This window comes from Clarias gariepinus, chromosome 8 (genome assembly GCF_024256425.1).
Source record: "Clarias gariepinus isolate MV-2021 ecotype Netherlands chromosome 8, CGAR_prim_01v2, whole genome shotgun sequence".
NCBI lineage: Eukaryota > Metazoa > Chordata > Actinopteri > Siluriformes > Clariidae > Clarias > Clarias gariepinus.
The window spans coordinates 33,081,165-33,102,918 of record NC_071107.1 but is presented as its reverse complement, the minus strand read 5'-3'; the positions used below and the strand labels follow the sequence as shown (position 1 = coordinate 33,102,918).

Genomic DNA, 21,754 nt, shown 5'->3' with positions numbered 1-21,754 from the left:
GGCCTCCCTCAGGCTTCAGGTTATGCATATCACCTGTGTGCTGTTCACAACTCTAAGCTTGCCAGATTTTTCTTCATTAGAAGTATTTGAGATGAAGTTTACAGCCCAAAGCCTAAATTTCATTTTCAGACAGTGATGCTGGACGGCTCCTCACTCCGGTCAATATTGCAAAAGAAAAATGTACTTATGGTAAGAAATGAGCATGACTGAGACACACATCTGTTTTAAGTCTGTAGTTATGTCTGAAGTCTGAATTTTAGTATTAAAGCCTTACTCAACTCTAAATACAGTCCTAATTCTTGTCTTAGTATCTAGACTCTATTTTAAATCCAAGCTGCCATAACAAATAAATTTCCCTCCTGGGCATAATAAGTGTCATCTTATGTAGGAAAGTACAACTCCGAAGCTAAAATAAATTCACAATCCCGCTGTGAGGGAAAGAAACCGAAACAGAAAAGGGAAAGGGTGAAATGAGCCAAGACGGCATCTCTGCCTCTGAAAAGGACTGCAAGAAAAGTTCAGTTTATTTACTAAAGAACATTTGAAAGCTCTTAATCTGGAGGGGGGAAAACATTGATGTGGCTGAAAAGCCAGCCTGAGGTAGATGTTGAGGTAGAGTTAAATGCTGCTATTTCAATCCACTGTAAAACAAGGCACAATTAATAAATGTTCTGATTTTCTTCACGACCAACCTTACAAAGTTGACAAGCAGACATGTGAGTGAAAGAGAATAGTATAAGATTCAATGCACAGTACTTTGTAAACGTCTTGAGCCACACGCACACCTCATTTCATATTTTGATTCCAAGAGCAAGAGTTTCTTGTAATTTAATGTAGTCTTGAGGAATATTTCTCTAGGTGTCCTGAAGGACTTTTTTGGCTCTCGTTTTCTGGCTTTCATTTTCAGTCCAGTACCTGAGCAGTTTCAAGGAAATGTTTTTGCTTGTTAAGCCAGACAGTGACCTATGAATCATTCAAGCATTAAAAAAACATCTAACTTAATTCATGAACCAGTGAGAAACTTGTGCAGATGATGACAGATGATCAAGAAGGTGATTGATATACTGATGATGCTGCATGCTGAGTTGAAACAGACGAGAGGGGAAATGAGGTTGATGCTGAGGTTGTTACAGCACATAAACAACCAAAAAAATTAATTATACTATTTTGCAGCTTGTTGCAGTAAATAATTTGTTCCCATTTAATTTAATTTCATTTAGTTTAAATGAGGCTCAAAACTTTTGCACAGTACTGTATGTAAGGGTATAACTGTAAGGTAAGGTGAATCTACAGTATAATGCATAACAAATGTATAAACATGCAGGACATACATACATACAGGATATACATCGGGATATACAGTATGCTTACATACACACACATATACTTGGTGGATATGTACCTGCTTTTCCTGGCTCTCGAGGAGTGACCTTATCATGCTTGGAGCCTGAAAACATGTCAACACATTAAATTTCAAATGTCAGCTTGTCATATAAAAAAAACAAGAGAATTACATTATGACACTTTCCTTGAATGAGCTCTACTAATAATAAACAGCACCCTAAAGCACAATGAAATTCACACCAGGCCTGGTTGAGTTTAAAGCAGCTCGTCTTCCAAACCATGTCTTAAGTCTCTGTATGACATACAGACATGTTCAATCCTGGAGCTATGCTGGAAAGTGTCCTGCTTTTTCACAAACAAGCTGCTGTGTTTTGTTTTTTTGTTTTTGTTTTTGTTTTTGCTTCCAAAAGTTCCACAATGTTGCATTTATTAAGCCCTTGCACATGTAATTAAAATAGTTATCTAATTGGCCACTACAGATGCATTAAAGCTAAGCATGTGGACAGTTCTCCCAGGGACCGTTCTAGCAGTCACTGAAGGACACTCAGTACTGGTCTAAATCAGCTCAGGCAGCTGAGAGGAAGGCTTGTAGCTTTGGTTACGCGATAGTTTTGGCAGGCTGCATGAGACTAGACCTCAGGAGGATTACACTTCTAACTGTGCTCTAAGGCAAGGTTGCTTTAATGTTAACAGGTCGAGTGAGAGATTCAAGACACTTGTATTTATTCCCATGTGGCTCATGGCTGCGAGGCCGAAGTGGATCACGATTCCTGTTAAACTTTAATGTGTCACGTGACTCAGAGGCTGTCAGCGATAGACATCACATATTGCCCTTTAATTATTTCCAGCCATTTCTGTTAACTTATTTGTTAAAAACTCTTAAAAATATTTACACTTGTTCACATTCATTTGTCATTCGGCGTTCAGCGTTTGGCAATCATCACCTTTTACTTTTTCAAATCGTTTTACTTTTCTCAGTGTCTTATTAGTCATATTTACATTTAAGTTTACATTTGGCTTTGGGTTTCTTGAAATTTTTTTTAAAAAAGGTTAAATGTCTTGTACCTTGGTGTCTTTTTATCAAAATGGTTTTCAGTGGAGTTCATGATTTATTTAGAGCTTTAGATTAAACTTCTCCCTACAACTTCTTCCTACATTACCCACAATGCTGTTCAATTACTCATCCCATTATTAACTAAAAAGAATGATGCATTATTTCTTTTATGCTTAAATTATTTCTTTTATGCTTTATATATCAACACCACTCCACTAGTTATCTTGTGGATCAATAGCTGAGTCAAGCTGAGTCTCGCCACGACAGGAGATGACCGCATTGTAAAAATGGACTACTTCAACAAAGGATTGAATTTCATTTTAGTATGCTGATAAAAAAAAAGGTTGAGAGAGAAAAGAAAGTGGTTAATTTTTGTTTTCAATGCTACTAGGACTGCAATGGCAAAAACTGAGTGACAGAATGTCTTTTTAACTAAAATGATAAAAATACACGATCAAGAAACAAGTTAGTGACAAAATCACTGATGATGTCCTTTAAGTTCTGATCCTTTAAGAATTATTATTTTAATTATTATATTAATTATTATAAACCAAGTTATTTTGTACTTTTTGCAAGTGTTATTAGGTTCTTTTCTATTTTGACACATGCAACCCTTTCGTATAAATGCCATAAGTAGTGTGTTTAAATACTATGGAGATAATTGTAGGTGGTGTAATATTCTGCCTATTTATTATAGTAATATGCAATTTAGGGTGATTTGGGGAACATTGCCTTTTTCCTCTTATAATACTGGGTCTTCCAGTTTCTATTTTTAATTAAGAAAACAAACTACTGCTTTTCCATTTTTGTATGGAACATACATGCATGACAACCTTCATCTGTCGTCTTCACTTTGTGTTCAGGGTTGGTAGATTTGCCAGCTCTGGCTCATGCTTGTTAAGGTTTCAGAGCTGAGAATTAGATTTAGAGTTCATATGAGGGCATGTAATCTTAAGTTAGCATGTTATCGAGGTGTTCATAAAGCCAACTCTCTTACTACTAGGCAATAAAATTTTATAGTCACATATCAATATGAAGTCATCTAAACAGGTCTGTACTTAAATTTTCTTTCGGCATTTAAAATATCCAAATCTCTAGAAACCTTAGTATTTAGTCTATATGGCTTTAAGCTATTTTCACGTGGAGAGAAAAATGCATTTAAAAAATTAGTTAATGAGCCTTACCTTGGCACCGAGGCTTTTTATTGGCTACCGCTGTGCCACTGATGGGCCTGCCATTGGGCGTTACGCACCAGCAGTAGCCGGTGAAGCTGTGGCATTGGACCTGTAAGAGAGAGAGAGAAAGAAAGAAAGTGGAGATGACTTAGACTTTACTGAGAAAGCTGAGCTTTTTAACTCGGAAGCTAACAAGATTATTTTTCTTATTGTTGGACCCATTCTTCGGGGTTTTCTAAATTTTTTGGCCACGTCAGAGCTCAAGGGGGTTGCATTCAGCATTTTTTCTCAGTCATGCAGCTATTATGGCATCTGAAGTAGTCAGAGTGTTATGACATAAAATCAGACCGTGAAGAAATGCCCGTAACACAGACACATCATCATGCTCGCTAAAAAACTTCATTCCAGTATATAATTCCCTGCAGGACTATTACTAATACATGAACCTGGTATTTAATAGAAATCATTTTATTATCTCAGAGCAGTTTATTTTACCATTCAGAAATTCTATTAAATCTTAACTTGCTTAATTTTAACAGCATGCACCATCCGGTTTTATTCTTTAGATCACTTTTTTCATAAAGTTTCTTGTGCAAGTTCTAATGGTGTTTAAATTCCTTCAGCGCTCTCACCTCGCTGTAGGTGCCGTCCGGGTTACACACAGGAACAAACACCTGTGGGAAAAGTTTTTTGGCCTGCTGCTCTGTGTATTTCTTCTCAGCCACACACCTTGATGTATCTAAAGCAAAAACACACATGCATAAAGTCAACCGAAAAAAGCCATTATATTTAAGAAGTGAATAAGTAAACTACGTGTCATTTTGTTATAATAAACTAACAACACATCAAACCATGTAAGCTCTGACTACAGACCAAGCTAGAATACTTGACTTAGAATAAAACAAGAAAAAAAAACGTCAAGTGTTAAAATTTGGACTCATCATATGAAGTCACGTATTAAGTCAACACTGGTTAATTTTGTACTATGGACAATAGAGTGCTGCACTGTAGGTGAAATATATATTTTTTTATATAATTTGTTTGGTTAGCAGAGAAATCATGGTGTCCAAAAGAGGCTGAAAGGTTTTCTCTTTTGTATTACATCACATAATCCTCATTAAAAAAAAAATTATTTAGATGATTTTTGTGAAACTCTCCAGGTAATCAAACTCGCACTGGTCATATCTCTGCAACTGGATATGATACAGTACAAAACTAGGTGTTAAAATAAACGTTTTTAAACTAGGAGTCTGAAAATATGCATAACTTAAATCACCCAAAATACAACTCAATACAAAATTTGATGTGACAGGTTATCATCACCAAATTATATTTCTTAGTTGCAGATTACAGGAAAAAAAAAGTGCACCCCATTACCATTTACTTAATTTAGTTCCCAAGCATACAGATACAGAACAGTGTTCTAATTGTATACATATGCAAAAGAAATATATATATATTTTTTAAATAAATATATAATACAGTATATATAATGCACACTTTTTGTTTATGTTTTCACACCCAAAAAGAGTATTGAGTGAACAATACAGACATTGCGATCCTGTGGAAACCAACAAATATGGTATGCGCCAAAATATAAGGTACTGAAAGTCGCACATTTCTCAAGCGGGAATGCACATTTCTCAACAGGTCATAGCACTAGCCGCACCTGTTCCCAGAAGTAAAAAGGAAGTTTTGTTCTGCACCTGTTATTGGAAATGGGTCTCTCGGCAGAGGAAAAAGTATTCATAGTTAAGTATTATTTACATTTATATGGAAGTGGTCATGAATGAGGTTGAAAAAGATTGAAGAACAATTTAAGAAGAGATTTAATAAGATGACAGACATGCTCTTTATTGTTATTAAATTTCACCGTTCTGACAGTGTACCGTGTCAACATTACGCGAGCAGATCTTTAGCTCCGAGTCTGCAGCAACCTTTGTTAAGAATCTGCATGAACTATATGAACACTGTCTACAGCAAGGCGGCACACACACTTCAAACACTTATATTATGCATACCATGGTAAATCAACACTAATAGTATGTGTTAGTTTCTTTCAAGAAAAATATATTTACAGATAACAACAAGGATAACAACAAGGTAATACTGTTCATCATTTTATTTCAGTACTGTATATTATATATCTTATTCAAGCAATGATTGGGCCACGCAAACTTTGGGTTAAAGCCAAATCCGTATAGCTGGAGCACTAAATAGACAATGCTACTGCTTCTCCTTGTGTGTAGCTAATTTGACGTATACATTCTTTCTACTCGTTGTTAATAATATGATTAAGGCTATACAATGCTGTTGGGCCCTTGAGCAAGATAAGGATGATCCTCTAGATAAGGATGTCTGGCAATTGGCATAAATCCATAATACACAAGGAATATGAGGGCACCTACAACCACTGCACAAAGTCCACTTCTCCAAGTTCACTTCATGAGTCACCTAAAGCTCTACACAGAAAAATGAGATTCTGCAAATCCTATTAGTCTGATCCATTTCGCAGCAATTGCACAAAGGACTGGGGGAAGCGGTATTTAAGAAGCCGGATACATTCTTTAGGTTCGCCATTGCCACTAATGTGGTAAGAGCATTTTTGAGGGAAATTATGGATATAAATATAGGGAAAAAAAGGACGATTCATATTCAATATGTAATGAAATGTGCAAGTGTGTGTTAGTGAGAGAGCAGAGGTTACAGGCGTAGGAGATGTCTGCGTGACTGGGAAGAGCAACAACAGTCTTCTTTCACTAGGCTCATCAACAGAGAACCCACGCATCCACCCATACATACATTTATATACACACACATACATTTCATCACACTCCCCCTGTGAGTGAGTGAGTGAGTGAGTGAGTGAGTGGACTTTCTCAATGCTGGCAGCGACACATGAAGCCACAAACTGAAGCTCCACCAGGAATTCAGTTTCAGCAGTGACACATGCTCAGTTTCTCCACTGCGCAATGCTGTAATCCCAGTGCTCCAGACTGGTGAGGTGGCACCTCATGCCACAGAGGGACACACTGCCCAGTCTGCTAGACTAGCCTGAAAGAATGAGTGAGAAGCAGACAGATGTGTGTGTGTGTGTGGGGGGGGGGGGGGTGAAAAATACTGATAGGGCAAGAGGAAGGTTATGCGAATAGTCTGACAGAAAGTGAAGGAGAACCTGAGAGACTTCTGCATCACTGTCTTTGTTCAGAATGTCAATTGTTCAAAATATGGTGTGGGGAGCAATGGCACAGCATTAAACTAAGCCATATTAGCATTTGTTTTAAGCATGCAATAGAGCTGGCTTAAAAAGTGCACATACTTGAGATTATGTTAAATAGGAAGCAAATACACAAACAACTATAAGAAGAAAAAGAAAAATCCAGCATGCTCTGCTTTGCGTCAGTCCAAGCATGGCACTCGTTCCAGATGAATGGCTGGTTAGATTAAGAGAGGGATAGTGGAAAAGATCGACCAAGATGAGAAGAAACGGAGGACGCTGCAAAGTTTTTCCTGCATGGAAAATACACAAATAATGTCTTCACCGAGGATGAGAAAGGAGAGCTGGAAAGAGTGACGGATGGGAGGCCTGAATCATACAGTCTGGGTATGGAAGATTAAAATGTCCCAGCACGGGAGCTACACACAATATGATTTTTATGGCTGTCCACATATTTTGGAGAGTCTGGACGATACTGCAATTCTCAACGCATTGATTTATTTTTTGTTTTTACTCTAAAAAACACTTGTGAAACTGGCTTCCCACAATGTTCTTCCCTTTGGAGTAATATATTGATATATCCTCATATCTATATCACGGGATGGATATAATTGCACCCTTTTCCTCTACAAGACTGGACGGCTTCCTAAATAAAAAAGGGCTGTGTATAAAAAATGTAGCGTGGCCATGATGTCAGTTAGAAATTCGGGACGTCTCATGACAATAATGTAGTCTATAATAATCTATGTTTTTCCACTCCTTTTGTGTTTGCCTCACTCTCATCCAGGGTGTCAGGGAAAAGGAGGTGATAGAGAAACAGACATGAGGAGATTAGAGGAGTGAAAGAGGTCATTGAGGACAAAGAAGAGACACAAGCACAGTTTAGAGGCCGACAAAATCCTCCCTGGAGATCCTAACACAATAAGGGGGTTTGTGATTCATTTGACCTTTGGCCTTGCGGGGTAATGAAAAAACAATCTGTTACACAGCAATATAAAAGCTGCTTTTCAAAATATCAAGATCAAGAATATTCGCAAGTGCAGGATCCTCTAACATTTTTTTTTAAACATTATAATTTTTAATTTTAAAGTACATTTTTCTTCTCACCTATACATGGTGTATGTTACTCAAAAATGGCTGATGAACTCTGACCTTTGCATGAGCCACGCATGACTTCCAGCTGGGGGTCTCGGCACTTGGCGCGCTGGAACTCACAACGTGAGGCGAAGGTTCTTCCATCGGATGCGCACAGCGGCTTGCGTGAAGCACTGGAGCAATCCATGTTACACTCCTTATCCTGGTCGACTCGTAGGAACTGCATAAGGGTGTGGAGAGAAAAAGAATGTTTTACAAAACTGAAATTTTCTTTTTGAACCACCTTCAATGCAATATAAAATTATTCTTTAGCTTTATCAGTTTGCCCCACATGCACAAACCAGAGGTGACGGTAGCATGGAGAAACTCCCTGAGATGCCATAAGGAAACACCTTTCAAGGAACCAGACTCAAGAGAAACCCATCCTCATTTTTTTGTGATAACAAACTGCGCAACCATAAATCAACTCCGTCTATAAAGTGCTTTGTGCTCTATAGGATTAAAAGTGCAGTTGTACAACAAATTCCTCCTGTCAGTGCTCCATTGGAGGGAAATTCATGCTGCCATTCGGAAAATCACTTGGAGTGGCCAAACAGTATCCAAACTGTCTAAGAAAGGTATAAACCAGAAAAGATGACAATCTGATCTTGCTGAGCTTCAATAGAAAACCATCCAAACCCAAATAGCTAAAACAGCACAATGAAACCACAACAGGAAATAAAAACCTGAAGAGTAACAGAATAAATGTTTAGACTGAGTCACAATTAAGCAGCTATTGGAAATTCAGTAATGTCTGAAACTTGAGTCACAATTTGTGTTATAGAATCTGTGGGAGGCTTCGAGAATAAAGAGGTGTATGCAGAGGCAAGATACAAGTCATTAATTCAAACTCTAACTAGCTGTGAGACTAAAATGTATTCAAGTCAAATTGTGACTTTTGATTGTGCAGAATAACAGAATTGGTTATGAGGGCAAAAACTCATTTTATTTCTCAGTGTATTTCCCTGCTACACTAATACATATATCCCAGCCACTACCATCAAGATACACCAGAGCTGTGATTGGAGGCCAGAACGCTGGCCTCCCAGGAACTCCTTTAATGGCTTGGAAAGAGGTCAGGGCTATATGGGGATGTACTGTAGAAAAAAACTCTGAGTGTTGCAAGAGATGTTGCTGAATGTCTGTCTGTACAGTTCCCACAGACAGATGCGTCTCTTCCACATATTGTCAACAAGGTTTCCATCATTTTTAAGGAGCCATCATTATTCACCGATGTACAGCCTTCCTGAAAACATTTGCACCATTCAAATGTTGTTTTTTTTCACATTAATATACTGTGCTAAAAGTAAAATCATCTCAAGTCCCGGGTTGACTTGAACGCCCTTGTGTTTTATTACCTAGTACATCCATAATATATGTAAGTCTTATTACTATTATTATAGTGGCTTTTTATTGTGGCTTTATTAACATGAGTGCGTTGTGGTTCTCTTTGTTCTCTCTATAACTATCATGCACTTGTTTCTGGTCAGTCAGAGGAACCCTGTCCTTGTGGTTCTTACATCATTGTCAGCTCTTTTACCAGCTCTTATTATAATCCTTACTTGTTAAAGAAAAAAAAAGCGTCAGCCAAATAAATAAATAAATATAAATGAAAATCTAAGCTGGCAGGATATCTGAAAACATCACTGGTTGTAACAAAAGGACAAAGGGATCTATTGTGGCATTGTAAATAAGACAAGTGAGGCCTGGGTTGGCATGCAAATTTTTGTGGTTTGTGTTTTCGCTGCAAAGTCAGCAGCATTGGGTGAAATTGGTTGCAGAGACTGTATGTTTTTAGCATGTGTTACGACTTGTCTTTGTTAAAGATGCGTTACGGCTCTTCTTTTTGCAGCATGTGTTCTTAATGTATCACGTTTTGAATACAATCCAAAAAGCCATATTATACATAAAAGCTTCTAAATGCATTGAAGAAAAGATTTCTTTTGTAGCGTTAGATTAAAGCTTTTCATAAAAGTAGTGCAAGAGTCCTCACTGTTTTACAAAAAAATTATTTTACATTTTTCTGCAAACCAAGACCAACAGTGGTTGTGCATGAACCAGTGTTTCATGGGTCATAACATAGGCAGAGGGCATTAAACAGGGAATATATATTGGGAATCCTGAAAAAGTCAAGCACTAGAAGAAGAATATCAAACAATGAAAACTATGGTTAGTATACAGTATATGGAATAAATGCAACAACGGTGCAGAATCAGCCAGAATCAGACGTTACTTTTCTTTTTTTTTTTAAAAAAAAAAAGGTTTGAAGAATCTTGGGCTAAATCTTGCGATGCTGGAGAAGGTGCATCAGTTGGCAAATATTTGTAGCCAAGAGGCTATGCTTTGAATTTTAAAAAATAGCACTGCATCATGTTATTGGTGTCCATGATCACCTAATTATAGGTTTTTGACGTAGATATATGGATAATAATTTTTCTGAAAAGTATTTTCAACCACATTTTTGTCATTTTAGTGCTGCGAGCTTTGCCTTTTATGGGGTTTTGTGGGCGTCACCAAATAAGAATCAGAATCGGGTTTTATTCGCCAAGAATGCTGACACACACGGGGAATTTGATTCCGGCAGTTTGGGGCTCTGAAGGTACAGACCAGCATAAGACACTGTACGTTTGTTATAGACAAGATGCTATACACATTTCTGTACTTTTACTCAGGTACACAAGTAAATGCAGGACTTGTACTTATACTTGAGTATTATTTGCCCTAGGTAATCTCTACTTAAGTACAGGATTTGTGTACTTTGCCCACCATTGCTGGTCAATTACAAACGATTAGCTTTCATTCACATACACACACAATTACGAAGAACATCCGGATTTATAAACCTTGTGTGTTTTTTAAAGATTTAGAAGATATTTCTGCAAAATTTGCAGTATTTTTATAGTCCTGGCATGATTACAGACTTAAATATTTTGACGTAAAAAATAGAGCTGTCACGGATGCTCCTGCTTCCCTTGTTTTCAAGGCCTGTGATACTTTGGTGCCTATAATGAGACCCCATTCTGTAAGGCTCAACGCTAATGGTTTCATAATAGTAACGGCTAATGTTTTTTTAAGCCCTCGTCAAACTGCAGGTGTTCTCCGATTGTTACGTCTTCGCTACCACCTCCAGTTCGACCTTTCACGCAGTGAAGCGCTTATTCAAACCCTGAATGAAAGTAACATCCACACAGTGTGCGCTGCCACTCAAAGATCCATCCCCTGCCTTGTCTTTTCTGGGAAGCGAAAACGAGACTTTCAAAGAGGGTCACATGTGATGCTTTTGTCTGTCTGTCAGTCTCACACCTGTGCACTGCCTCACACATACACACACACAGAAAAAATGTTTATATATCACTGTATATGCGAGATAAAAAAGGAAGTCTGTCTGTTGACATTTGTGACCCGATGCTAAAGATCTTTCATTCCATCCTCATTTGTCTTGCTCTTGTTTTCGCGCTCTCGCTCGCTCTATCTATCTATCTCTATCTATCTTACACACAATACAACAACACCATTCTAGCTGTGTCTGCTGTTTGGTTCAGCCAGTGTAACATTTCATGAAAAATATATTCAAGAGTGGGCATGAAGTGCCACAGAGTCAACAGGTGTGGGGTTTAGGAGAGAGGGATCTGTGATTAGACATACAGAAAAAACCACAATCCGAGCTTTTCAATATCTCTCTCTCTCTCTCTCTTTTTTAAATAAATGACTCATTCTTCACCGCTAATTCTTCACCACAAAGCCTCAGAGCCACAAAGGCCTCAAAGGCCTCAGCACCACGCCTCAGTCGTAAATCAGAAAGGAGGAAAGGAAACAGACACTTTGTTGGGTAAATCATTGCCCGTCCAGAAAATTAGCTCTACATGACAGATTACAAATGAGCAAGTGTGTGTGAGAGAGAGTAAGTGTGCACGTGTGTGTGTGTGGCACGTTTAAAGAGCTCTGCACCTGGCAGAGGGGTGACTAAGAGGGTTAAGGGAAAAGTTGCCCCAGGGTAAAGGGCGTCATCTTTTCTGTCATCTCTGACCATAAATTTCATATGGATTTATGTAAGAGAAGAGAATAAGATTGTGTGTGTGTGTGTGTGTGTGTGTGTGTGCATGAACATGTGTATGATGAATATATGGGGCGAGACTGGAGGTAAAAAAACAAAAAACGCCCAACTAATTTCTCTTTCATGTGTATAAGCGGCCGGCGTGAACTCTTAATTTTTTCCGCTTCATCCGAATATAAACCAGCCAATAAAAGAACAATACTTCTTCTCAGTTCAATCACCCTGCTCCAACCGCCCCCCCTCGTCTACTCCTTTTTTTGCGCTTTATTTCATCCATTTCGGAACGAATGAATATTAAGTCGTGCATGAAAGCTTCTCCTTTCTTGCGAGTGCTGTTTGGGGTCTGTGTGTTTCCCTCTCCTGACTGACAGTGTCCCACTGTCTGAGGTCACGCCGGCCCCTCACCCTTCTCCCTGTATGCGCTCGTCCTGTCTTCCCCTCTCGTCCTCCCCCCGTCTATCTCTCTGCAGCTGTGCCCTCGTGCCCTGTTCACTCCGTCTTTCGTGGCTGTGCTGTCAGATGTCTCGGCGGGAGGCTGGAAGGAGTTGTCACGCACCAGCTTGGGTTTGCACCGGTGCTTGGAAATCGAGACAAGGCCCTTATAATAATAATGATAAGATTATATAGGAATAATATGAACATTTCTCATGCTTTTTATTGAAAATGGTAAATATTATTTAAAAACAACATAAAATGAATGCAGAGTTCATGTATCGTTGTGACAGACAATGTGAAACCAAAATACCTGAATAATGCAGTTAATATTTACTTTACACTCTTTCCTCCCCAAGAGGAAATAAATAGTTAAATGAGATCAGGTCAAATTTGTTCAAGTCCATTGTCCTTAAGGTGTACTAACTCTCTCTCTCACACACACACCCCTTCTCAAACACTAATTTACGCTCTTGGGGCAATGTAAAACAGACGTAGGGGTAAGCAAACTATTGAAAAATCCCAGGACATGTAATCTATAAGGCATAATAAAAAAAATTTGTGTATATACACAAAAAAATGATATGTATAATTTTTATTTTTTCCCTACAAAAGTGAAAAATCAAACGAAAAATCTAACAAATTGTTGTGGCAGGGTTTCGTTCTATATGACACATTTACAGCTACTGTAACTAATCAAGTTTGTAATTTGGTACAGATGCACCTAAACGTATTTTAGTTTGACAAACTCGAAAGTTTTTAGAGCTTTATGTATTAGGAAGCATTTCCTCAGGCAGCCACAGGACAAGAGAGTTTACGGTCCCATGCTCATCATCTCAGATCATCAGCTGATCGAGATAGGAACGTCAGCCAGGACCGACTGCTATGTTTTGTTTCGTTTTTGTGTGTGTGTTTTTTTTTAAACAGTGATAATAAAACTCACAGTTTTGCCCACCACAGAGTTGAGCCATTTGTAAATAGCCAAGCCGGAAACAAAGGGAGACAGTAAAGTCCAACCCAAGACTACGACATGAAACCATTCACAAGCCCTGTGGGATTCTCCAGCCACCCACTATGACTGTCAAACACTGTCATTTTCCAGTTTTAACAGCTGGTTGCAAGTGTCCTAAATGAAGAAAAAAGGACGAATGGACAACCGCTGCTACCTCCCAGCATGGACAAGCTGGCTATCATAGCAAACAGACGGGCCACAGACGAAGAGGATAGTAAACAGATGACACCGAACTGGTCAGCAGAAGAGAGGTAATACAATGCAGATCGTTTGCCGTTACCTCAAAAGCTCCGAAAGGCTGGGGTTCAGGCTTTTTCCGTAAGACAAATACAATGCATTTACTGCGAACAAGGGCACAGGAAGAGCAGATGAATGGAGTGTTCAAATGAATAGATTGAAGTTTCGCTATAGTCTCAGTGTGATTCATACTCATCAAACAGCATGCATGAATAGACCTTTGCCTGGGTGTGAATGTTTTTAGCTTCTATCATGAGACCCCGTGAAGAATTAAAGTGTGCATGGGAGTACCAGAGGAATGGGCAGCTGGCATTGATGGATAGCTAGTAAGATCACTCCTGCTTCACTAACGATTCGGTTTGAATTGCTTATTGTGAAATTAGTGCCTTTTCTTGCTTTGTTCGTCATTCTGCTGTTCTTTCAACCTAAAGCTAAATTGTCCCAGAGCTTGGCTATAGAGACAAAAAATGACAGGCAGTTTTAAGAGATGTGTAGGAGAACAGTGCTGCATGCAAGTGATTTTCAAATATATTTCTTTCTCAAGGACCCACCAGCATAGTAAACCCCAAATCCTATTACCCCCCCATCAAGGCGGCGAAGCACTGTGGGCCTGAAAAGCTGCGTTGTGGAAGCCAGCTTCCAGCAGAGAGCACATTGTGCAGTGTTACAGCCCGGGTAGGAACAAGAAGCCCAGGGTACCCCTCCTCTTTTTGCCCTAGAGGGGCCCTGGGCCCCGTTCTTTTTGCCCTTAACTCCCCAGCTGTGAGGGGTCAATGGGGGCCACTGGTGGAGAGCAACAAGGCTGGTGTGGACATGTGAAGGACTTCTATGGCAAGCTTCCTGGGATTGAGTGAGAACTCATTAGTCCCCAGCTTGGTAGAAAAGGAAGAAAGTGGCAGCTTTTAACCAGGCTGTTAAACTCCAAAACGGGTTTAATTGCTGTGAATAGACATAAAGATAAAGAGAAGAATGGATATACTTTTTGTCTGTGCAGGTGCATTTCACAGGTGTCTTTTTCTAATAGAAACGAATCAGATTAGCCATACACAGATTGTATCAGATCTATGCAAAAAGGACAAATGGGTTAAAAGAAGAAAAAAAAAAACTCTCACACAGATGAAAGCATTTGCATGCTCAAATCCAAACCAAGAAGACATTCATGAACTAGCAGCTCTGTCAAATACCAAGCCTGTGATTGAAACAATACCACGTACTGTGTCTCACACAGGCTATTCCCACTAAACAAAATAAAATCCATTCCCGGTGACTTTTTACAAAGCCAGAATAACACTGATACGTCTGTCTGCGAGTTAGAAAAATATACTAGAGCTGTTCTCCTTCCTGAGTTTGAGTCACACCGTGCAAAATATTAGTTTAATGTGGAAAAGTGGTGAAATGTGTGGATTGGATGTTAATAGTAGAAACACTGCAGCAAAAATAGTGTTTGTAGCATAAAGAGGCCCCTATCAACAGCACTATGAAGAGAAGGATGAAACTAGTAAAACCCGCTGGATAGCAGTCTAGTGATTGTGATTAGAAATTAAGAACTGAATTGCAGGCACCAGGTAAATTTGTAAATGTATAATTCTATATTTTCTATATTCCATGATTGTTCTTTCTGTATATCCACTATCACTCACTTAAGCCAGTTCTAGAATGTACAATATTCATAACATAAAGTTTTAAAATTTAAATCAACAACAGGCATAATTGTATTAATGTACTGATTTTCATACACTATCATTATTAAGTATTATGTATCCATGGGAGGAGTCACTAGTGTCAGTCTTGTCTGGTTTCTTATTTCTTACATTCCCAACCAGGACTTGACGAGAATTAAGCATCTGCAGGTCTGAGCTGCACTCAATGTCCGGTAAGGCGAAGTAAGCCAGCATCCAAATGTGTGAATGTACGTGTGTGTGCAGGCACATGCAAGAATGCAAAGTGTGTGTCTGCACAATGCAACACTGCCTCCCACATTCCTGCTTGCGAGTAAGGAGCGCGGTTAACTACCCAAAGCTATTTGTTAACGTTTGGTCGTGAGGCATCTCAGCGCGGCCAGCAAATAATGAGGCTGGGGGCAGCAGCGGCAGATCCAAGCCCTAAATCACACGGCTCCCCGGGCTGACACCGCACATTCCTCTGTACTCTCATTTACATGCACATGCACACTTGCGCTGGTTTGATATTATACTAGCAAGATAATTACCAAATTACTAAACAGTACCTTTTTAGTTTTGCTTATTATTTGCCCAAACTTGTCATTTGTCACTTTTCTCCCAATCTAAAGACTGCCCTCATTCACTACACCTTTCTCTGAGACTATATCCACCCACACACACATACACAAGGTCACGATGCCCACGATTGGCTTGACAGGAAAGAGTCGTTGCCATCTTTCTCACCCAGAATGCAGAACCAATTTTGCTCTCCTGAGCCCTAGTGTTGCCACCTTTTTAAATGATCTGTGCTATATCACACTCCCCAGGACACGTAATGTCAAGTCAAGTCAAGTCAAGTCGCTTTTATTGTCACATCACGTTACTGGTACCGTACATGTGAGTGAAATTCTTATGTGCAAGCTACACAAGCAATATTGGTGTACAATTATGAGAATAAATATACATATGGATAATACAGTAGTAAAATAATGTTCTGTTTATTATATTGTATTATTTATACAGCTATATTTTATACATGGCAGCATGGCTAGCATTGTGGCCTTGCAATTCCAGAGTCGAGGGTCCGATTCCTGATCCGTGTGCATGGAGTTCATGTTCTCTCTGTGCTTGGTGGGTTTCCTCCGGGTACTCCGGTTTCCTCCAACAGTCCAAAAACATGCTGTGTTTAGGTATTCTCAAATTGCATGTAGTAACTCAGTTGTGTGTCAAGATTTTCAAAAGTAAAAAATGACAACCCTACTGGCCAAAGATGGATGTCACAGATTCAAGATTTGAACTTGTGATTGGTCAGATGGCGCGGTGATTTATGACTGGTCAACCGCTACAGCGTGTGTCGAAAAAAAAAAGCCCATTACCATAACAGAATGACAGCTTTGAAGACCCGTCAATACATAAAAAAGATGGCGTCGGTTTTACCGTGTAACGACCAGCAAATTTTATATTAACTGTGGCTACAAAAATCGAGAGGTTTTTTATCTTTGTGTCTGTGTTGCGTTAAAAGGCCGGTGAGCAAAAAGGACAAACACAAGCAAGTATGATTGTATGTTTGTTAGAAGAGTATGGTTCGGTCTCCCCAGAGTTAATGAAGTATGTGAGGCCGATGACGGGGAATATGTCCAGTCAAAGATAATCCGGTTAAAAAATCTTCAAAAAGAAAATGATCCACAACAATCTCTCCTTCTCTCGTCCAAAGAAATAACTGCAGCGCTGTTTCACCATTACTACTCCTCCACCCCCCCCCTCTCCCCCCCTCCACCAGGGGAAAAAATGCAGTCGCACACGTGAAGTGCATGTGCGCCTGGCCACTTCGTGAGTTTTAAGTTTGGTTTTGGTAAATGGTGGAGAATAAACAGTTAAAAAGGATTTCATGTGCTCTCGTTTTTATTGTTTTTTTTTTATATTACAGTGTTTAAGCGAACCTGGCATGAATGCTCGGTCACATTAACAAGAGTGTGGTAACGTTAATTGTAAGATGGTGGGCAAGTTGTTCGTGACGTAGAACGTGGCCGGGCAAGTTGTTCGCGATGTAGAACGTGGGCAGACATTATGCAAATATGTTACGGAGTGACGTGGATCCGTAACAGAGTAAAAATAGATTTGCTAACGACTCGTTTAGGCGAATGTGAGCCGATTCTTTTTTTTATAGACAAAAACTCCATTTATCCTGCACTGTCAGCGTCACAGATAGTGCAGATAGTTTATGTTCACATACAGCTACATGACACACTGCATGAAAGAAAATATTTGAAAAAGCATAATAGTGGCACTTTAAGTTTTTGTATCTGAGAGATTAAAAAGGAACGCAGTATGCACAGACATGCAGCGAGCCTTTTTGTTAAAGTTGAAAGGAGGTCATGTGATTAGCGTTATATTGTTATTGAACAAAAAAAACAGGGTCTTGGATCACGTGAAGGTTGATATTTCTTCCAGAGTGCTGTCTTCAGTCCAACCTGTAACACGATCTGTACTGTTAAAACAGCTCAACTTAAGAAACCAATTCTACTTTATTACTGTGAAATTGGCTTTCCCTGGCCACGGACTGTGAAGTGTGCGAAGTGCATACCAAAAAACCTGCAGGAACCAAGCAGTTTATTTTTTCCCTTTCCTAACTGACTCTTGGGTCGATTTGTACTTTTACCCCAGCAAATATGCACAGTCGTGTAGATGCCCTTGAGACCCTATTGCCAAAAGCCCTCGATTCATGGATAGCTGGCCTGGCACAGACTAGCAGAGAAGCAGATGCCAGCAGGGGGAAAACATTGACAGCCACTGTATCTCTGACCATGGTGCTAACAACTCACATCAGCGCCAGTTAGACACACTCAATACCAGCAATGCCCCCTTTACAAATCCCCCAAGATGCAAAAACCACACTGAAACCACTGACTGGCTCTAAAAGAATGTTCAACACGATCATGTCTTTGAAGCTGACAGAACCAGGACTAAATGGAAAAGAAAGATAAGCCCATGCTTGACTTGAAATCTACACAACTTGTGGTCTGAAATGTTAATGCTGATTATGTGTAAGGACCAAAATATGACCATAGGGTTAAAATTGCAACTTTTTCTCCCAGACAAAGGCACATATTATATCTCAAAGCTTGTCAAACAGACACAAATATTGACTGCTTACCAACATTTATGGATTATAGAGTGGGCTATTTCCTATTCCTCCACTGACATGTTTAAGCTTGCTGGCACACACACAGGATTGGTTTCCCATAAGTGCTCAGACGAGCTTCTCTATCAAAGCCAGCTCTGTTCCTGCTCCTTGCTCCCACAGGCCTGTCTCTGGTGGCTATGGGGTAATGAAGAGCGGCTTCCCGCAGTCACCGGGCTGGGTGTGTGAGTGTGTGCATGTGTACACACGCCGCTGGCCGCAGAAGCTGTTACTTTTTTGGCAGCACTGTGAATTTCACACTGTTCCAGGCACTGGACAGGTACTCCAGGCCGTGCCAAGTCCTGGCGTCAAGAGGATATGTACTGATAGTGCACCTGTGATTCACCGTGTGTTACTTTTGTGCAGGGAAAATTCTGACCGGTCGGTTCTTTACATTTTAGGTGCTTTCTGTATTTCTGACCAGCTAGTTATGTTCTGAACGAACCTGGCTTCCAGCACCTATATAAAAATTTTGGCCGGTCAAGCAGTTCTCAAAGTGAGTGCCAGATTCAGTGGCCTAAAAATAACGTCCTCACAATAACACGAGCTGACCAAAGTATAAGCTTGGGCTGGGGTTGCACAATGAACATTTCTCGAGAGTACAGAGAGACTCTGAGACTCTAAGCCACTCTACAACTTTTTAGCACTTTTTTTTTTGGCAAATTTTTAGCACTGAAAAGAAACGTTCATGCTTTCATCACCGGATAGGCTGCATAAAACTATTAAGTATTTTTTTACTTTATGCTTCTGACATGCAGCCGACAGTTTAATTACCTTGACTTCCTCAGGATCATTAATCACTGCAATTAGAAAAAAAAAAAAGATATCCTGGCTTAAAAAGGAAGAACCTATAATCGCTGCAATCCAATATGACTCAACAAGATCATTAATATATTGATTAATAAACTGAGTGATTTATCATCATTATTATCAGCTGTAGGAGCAGCATTACCATTATATAACTTTTCATTTATTTATTCATTCATCATGGTCAGGGTAGCGGATACTGCATCTATCCCAGGAACACAGGTTGAAAGGCAGGAATACACTTTGAGTAAGATGCCAATCCTTTGCAGCATACCACACACACACACACACACACACACACACATTTACACCTTACAGCATTTTTGCTTAGCCAGTCCACCTACGAGAATGTTTTTGGGGAGAGAAGGAAACCTGTGAACCATAAGGAAACCCAGATAAGAGCGCATCCATACAGAGAGTATCCGGGTGGCTAATCTATAACTCAAGTTCAACATCCAAATATGGTCTTTGTATATACCTGTACACTTTCACAGGCTTGATTATTATCAACAAAAAAAAAAAGTAGAAACAGGAGAGAAAATGTGAAAAAAGGAAAGAAAACCATTGATCAAAGAGAGGCTGATCATGCCATGTGCACATTATAAAATCTTTCCTGCACCATCACGCTTTCCTCAGTGTAATGATGATGATGACACTATGCTCTCAATATAGCAATGTTTATAACTAATAGAGAAGAGTTAAGAGAATGTCTGACGATTAGTGTTTATAACATTAACTTTTTGTGCATGATCAGCATCACCATCATCACCACCACAACCCATATTAAAATACTTTTGTCTGCTGACCTTAAAGTCATCACCATGAATGCTAAACCTTCCTTAGAAGATAAAGCTCTTCATTTAAGATTTAGTGATCTGCTCTCTCTCTCTAAGCTTCAGTAGCAGAGCATGTTCCAGCAGATCATAGCCTAGTTTAAGGTTGAATCTAGACTAGGACGACTCTTCAATTGGCTTTTCAAATGGTTAAATAATTATTGTTAAACTATTAAAAAAAAACATGTTTAATCATAGAAAACAATCATGTCATATGTGATTAGAGGAAAAAAAAGGCAAGTGCTTTTTAATATGTTGGCAGCACATAATATAAAAGAAAGTGAAAAAAGAGGGGGAAAAAAGTATATAATAAAAACCACCTGTAGAAACATAACGTGTATAAATTTCACGTGAACTTAATGTGCTTAATAATTGCTCAACCCTTCTAATGAAATATGGCTATCATTCCTTTATTTATTCAGTGCACATCTGTGCATTAGTGCACATCTGTCTTAAAAGTTCTCATCATCAGAAACAGCACCATGACCATGAGGTTTTCTGGCAGATTAAGTCAAATAAGGAGAACTCAGACAAGAGGTGTCATAAAAGCAATCATCATCATCATCACCACCACCCGCGCGTGCCCGACTCACCGTGAGCGCGGAGAGTTTCTGCGCGCTCGCCTCATGGAGCAACCCGAGCACCAGCAGCAGCAGCGCAGAGTCCCTCATCCTGAGCACCAAAGTCTCTCCCAAAATTCACTTTCTTCCTAATGTCTCGTTCTTTTTCTTGCAGCAACAAGCAGAATCCGCGTTCTCTCCCGGTCTGATACGGGGATCACAGGTGAAGCTGGCTGCTCAGAGTCTTGGAGTGGAGAAATGCGCAGTGCGCTCGCTTTTGCGCAGCAGGAGAGTGAGAGATGCGCTGAGTGGAGACTGCACACTGCCTTGAGATACCATCACACACACCCACATACACACACACCCTCTCTCTCTCTCTCTCTCACTCTCCTCCCCCTGTGAGAGTCTTTATCGAGTGGAAGGGGGTTTGGGTTTAATAAATCTTTTGGATGCTGGTGATTTAACGCAAACACTTACATAGTGGATACCCCTCTTTTTCCCATTCACTATATTATATTATATTATATTATATTATATTATATTATATTATATTATATTATATTATTATACACTATATGGACAAAAGCATTTGACCTGCAATGACACTGTATTCAAATAAATACACTTCAATATAGACCTTTTGCAGCTATAACAGGTTCCACTCTTCTTGGAAGGCTGTCCACGTGATTTTGGAGTTTCTGTGGGAATTTGTGTCCATTCATTCTGTAGAGCATTTATGAGGTCAGGTACCGATGTTGGATGAAAAGCCCAATCTCTGTTTCAGTTCATCCCAAAGGTGCTCGATGGTGTTGAGGTCAGGGCTCTGTGCAAGCCAGTATATATACTGTTAATTGGGTGATAAAAGGCTGAGCATGGTGTATACTTTCAGTACCTTTTAGTAAAGTGAAGTTGATCTAAATATGACAAAACAACCCATTTTTATTCATCCATGAGATGCTAATGCAGCAGCTGATGAGGTTATGATGATGATAATGACAGACTCTGATAACCATCTTCATTATTCACTCAGGTCATACAAAAACCACTGAAAGT

General features: G+C 39.5%; 1 protein-coding gene across 2 annotated transcripts in view; it reads right to left on the bottom strand.

The window, feature by feature from the left end:
* The window catches only part of smoc2 (SPARC related modular calcium binding 2), a 37,594-nt gene extending 16,572 nt beyond the window's left edge, over positions 1-21,022 (bottom strand). For both annotated transcript variants that reach the window (XM_053502903.1, XM_053502904.1), the window contains exons 1-5: positions 20,735-21,022; positions 7,943-8,105; positions 4,206-4,312; positions 3,583-3,682; positions 1,403-1,447 (exon numbers count right to left, since the gene is read on the bottom strand). In XM_053502903.1, the coding sequence (XP_053358878.1) occupies positions 1,403-1,447; positions 3,583-3,682; positions 4,206-4,312; positions 7,943-8,105; positions 20,735-20,812 (493 nt within the window). In that variant the 5' untranslated portion in view covers positions 20,813-21,022. The remainder of the gene's footprint in view (positions 1-1,402; positions 1,448-3,582; positions 3,683-4,205; positions 4,313-7,942; positions 8,106-20,734) is intronic.
* Between the last annotated feature and the right edge of the window lie 732 nt (positions 21,023-21,754).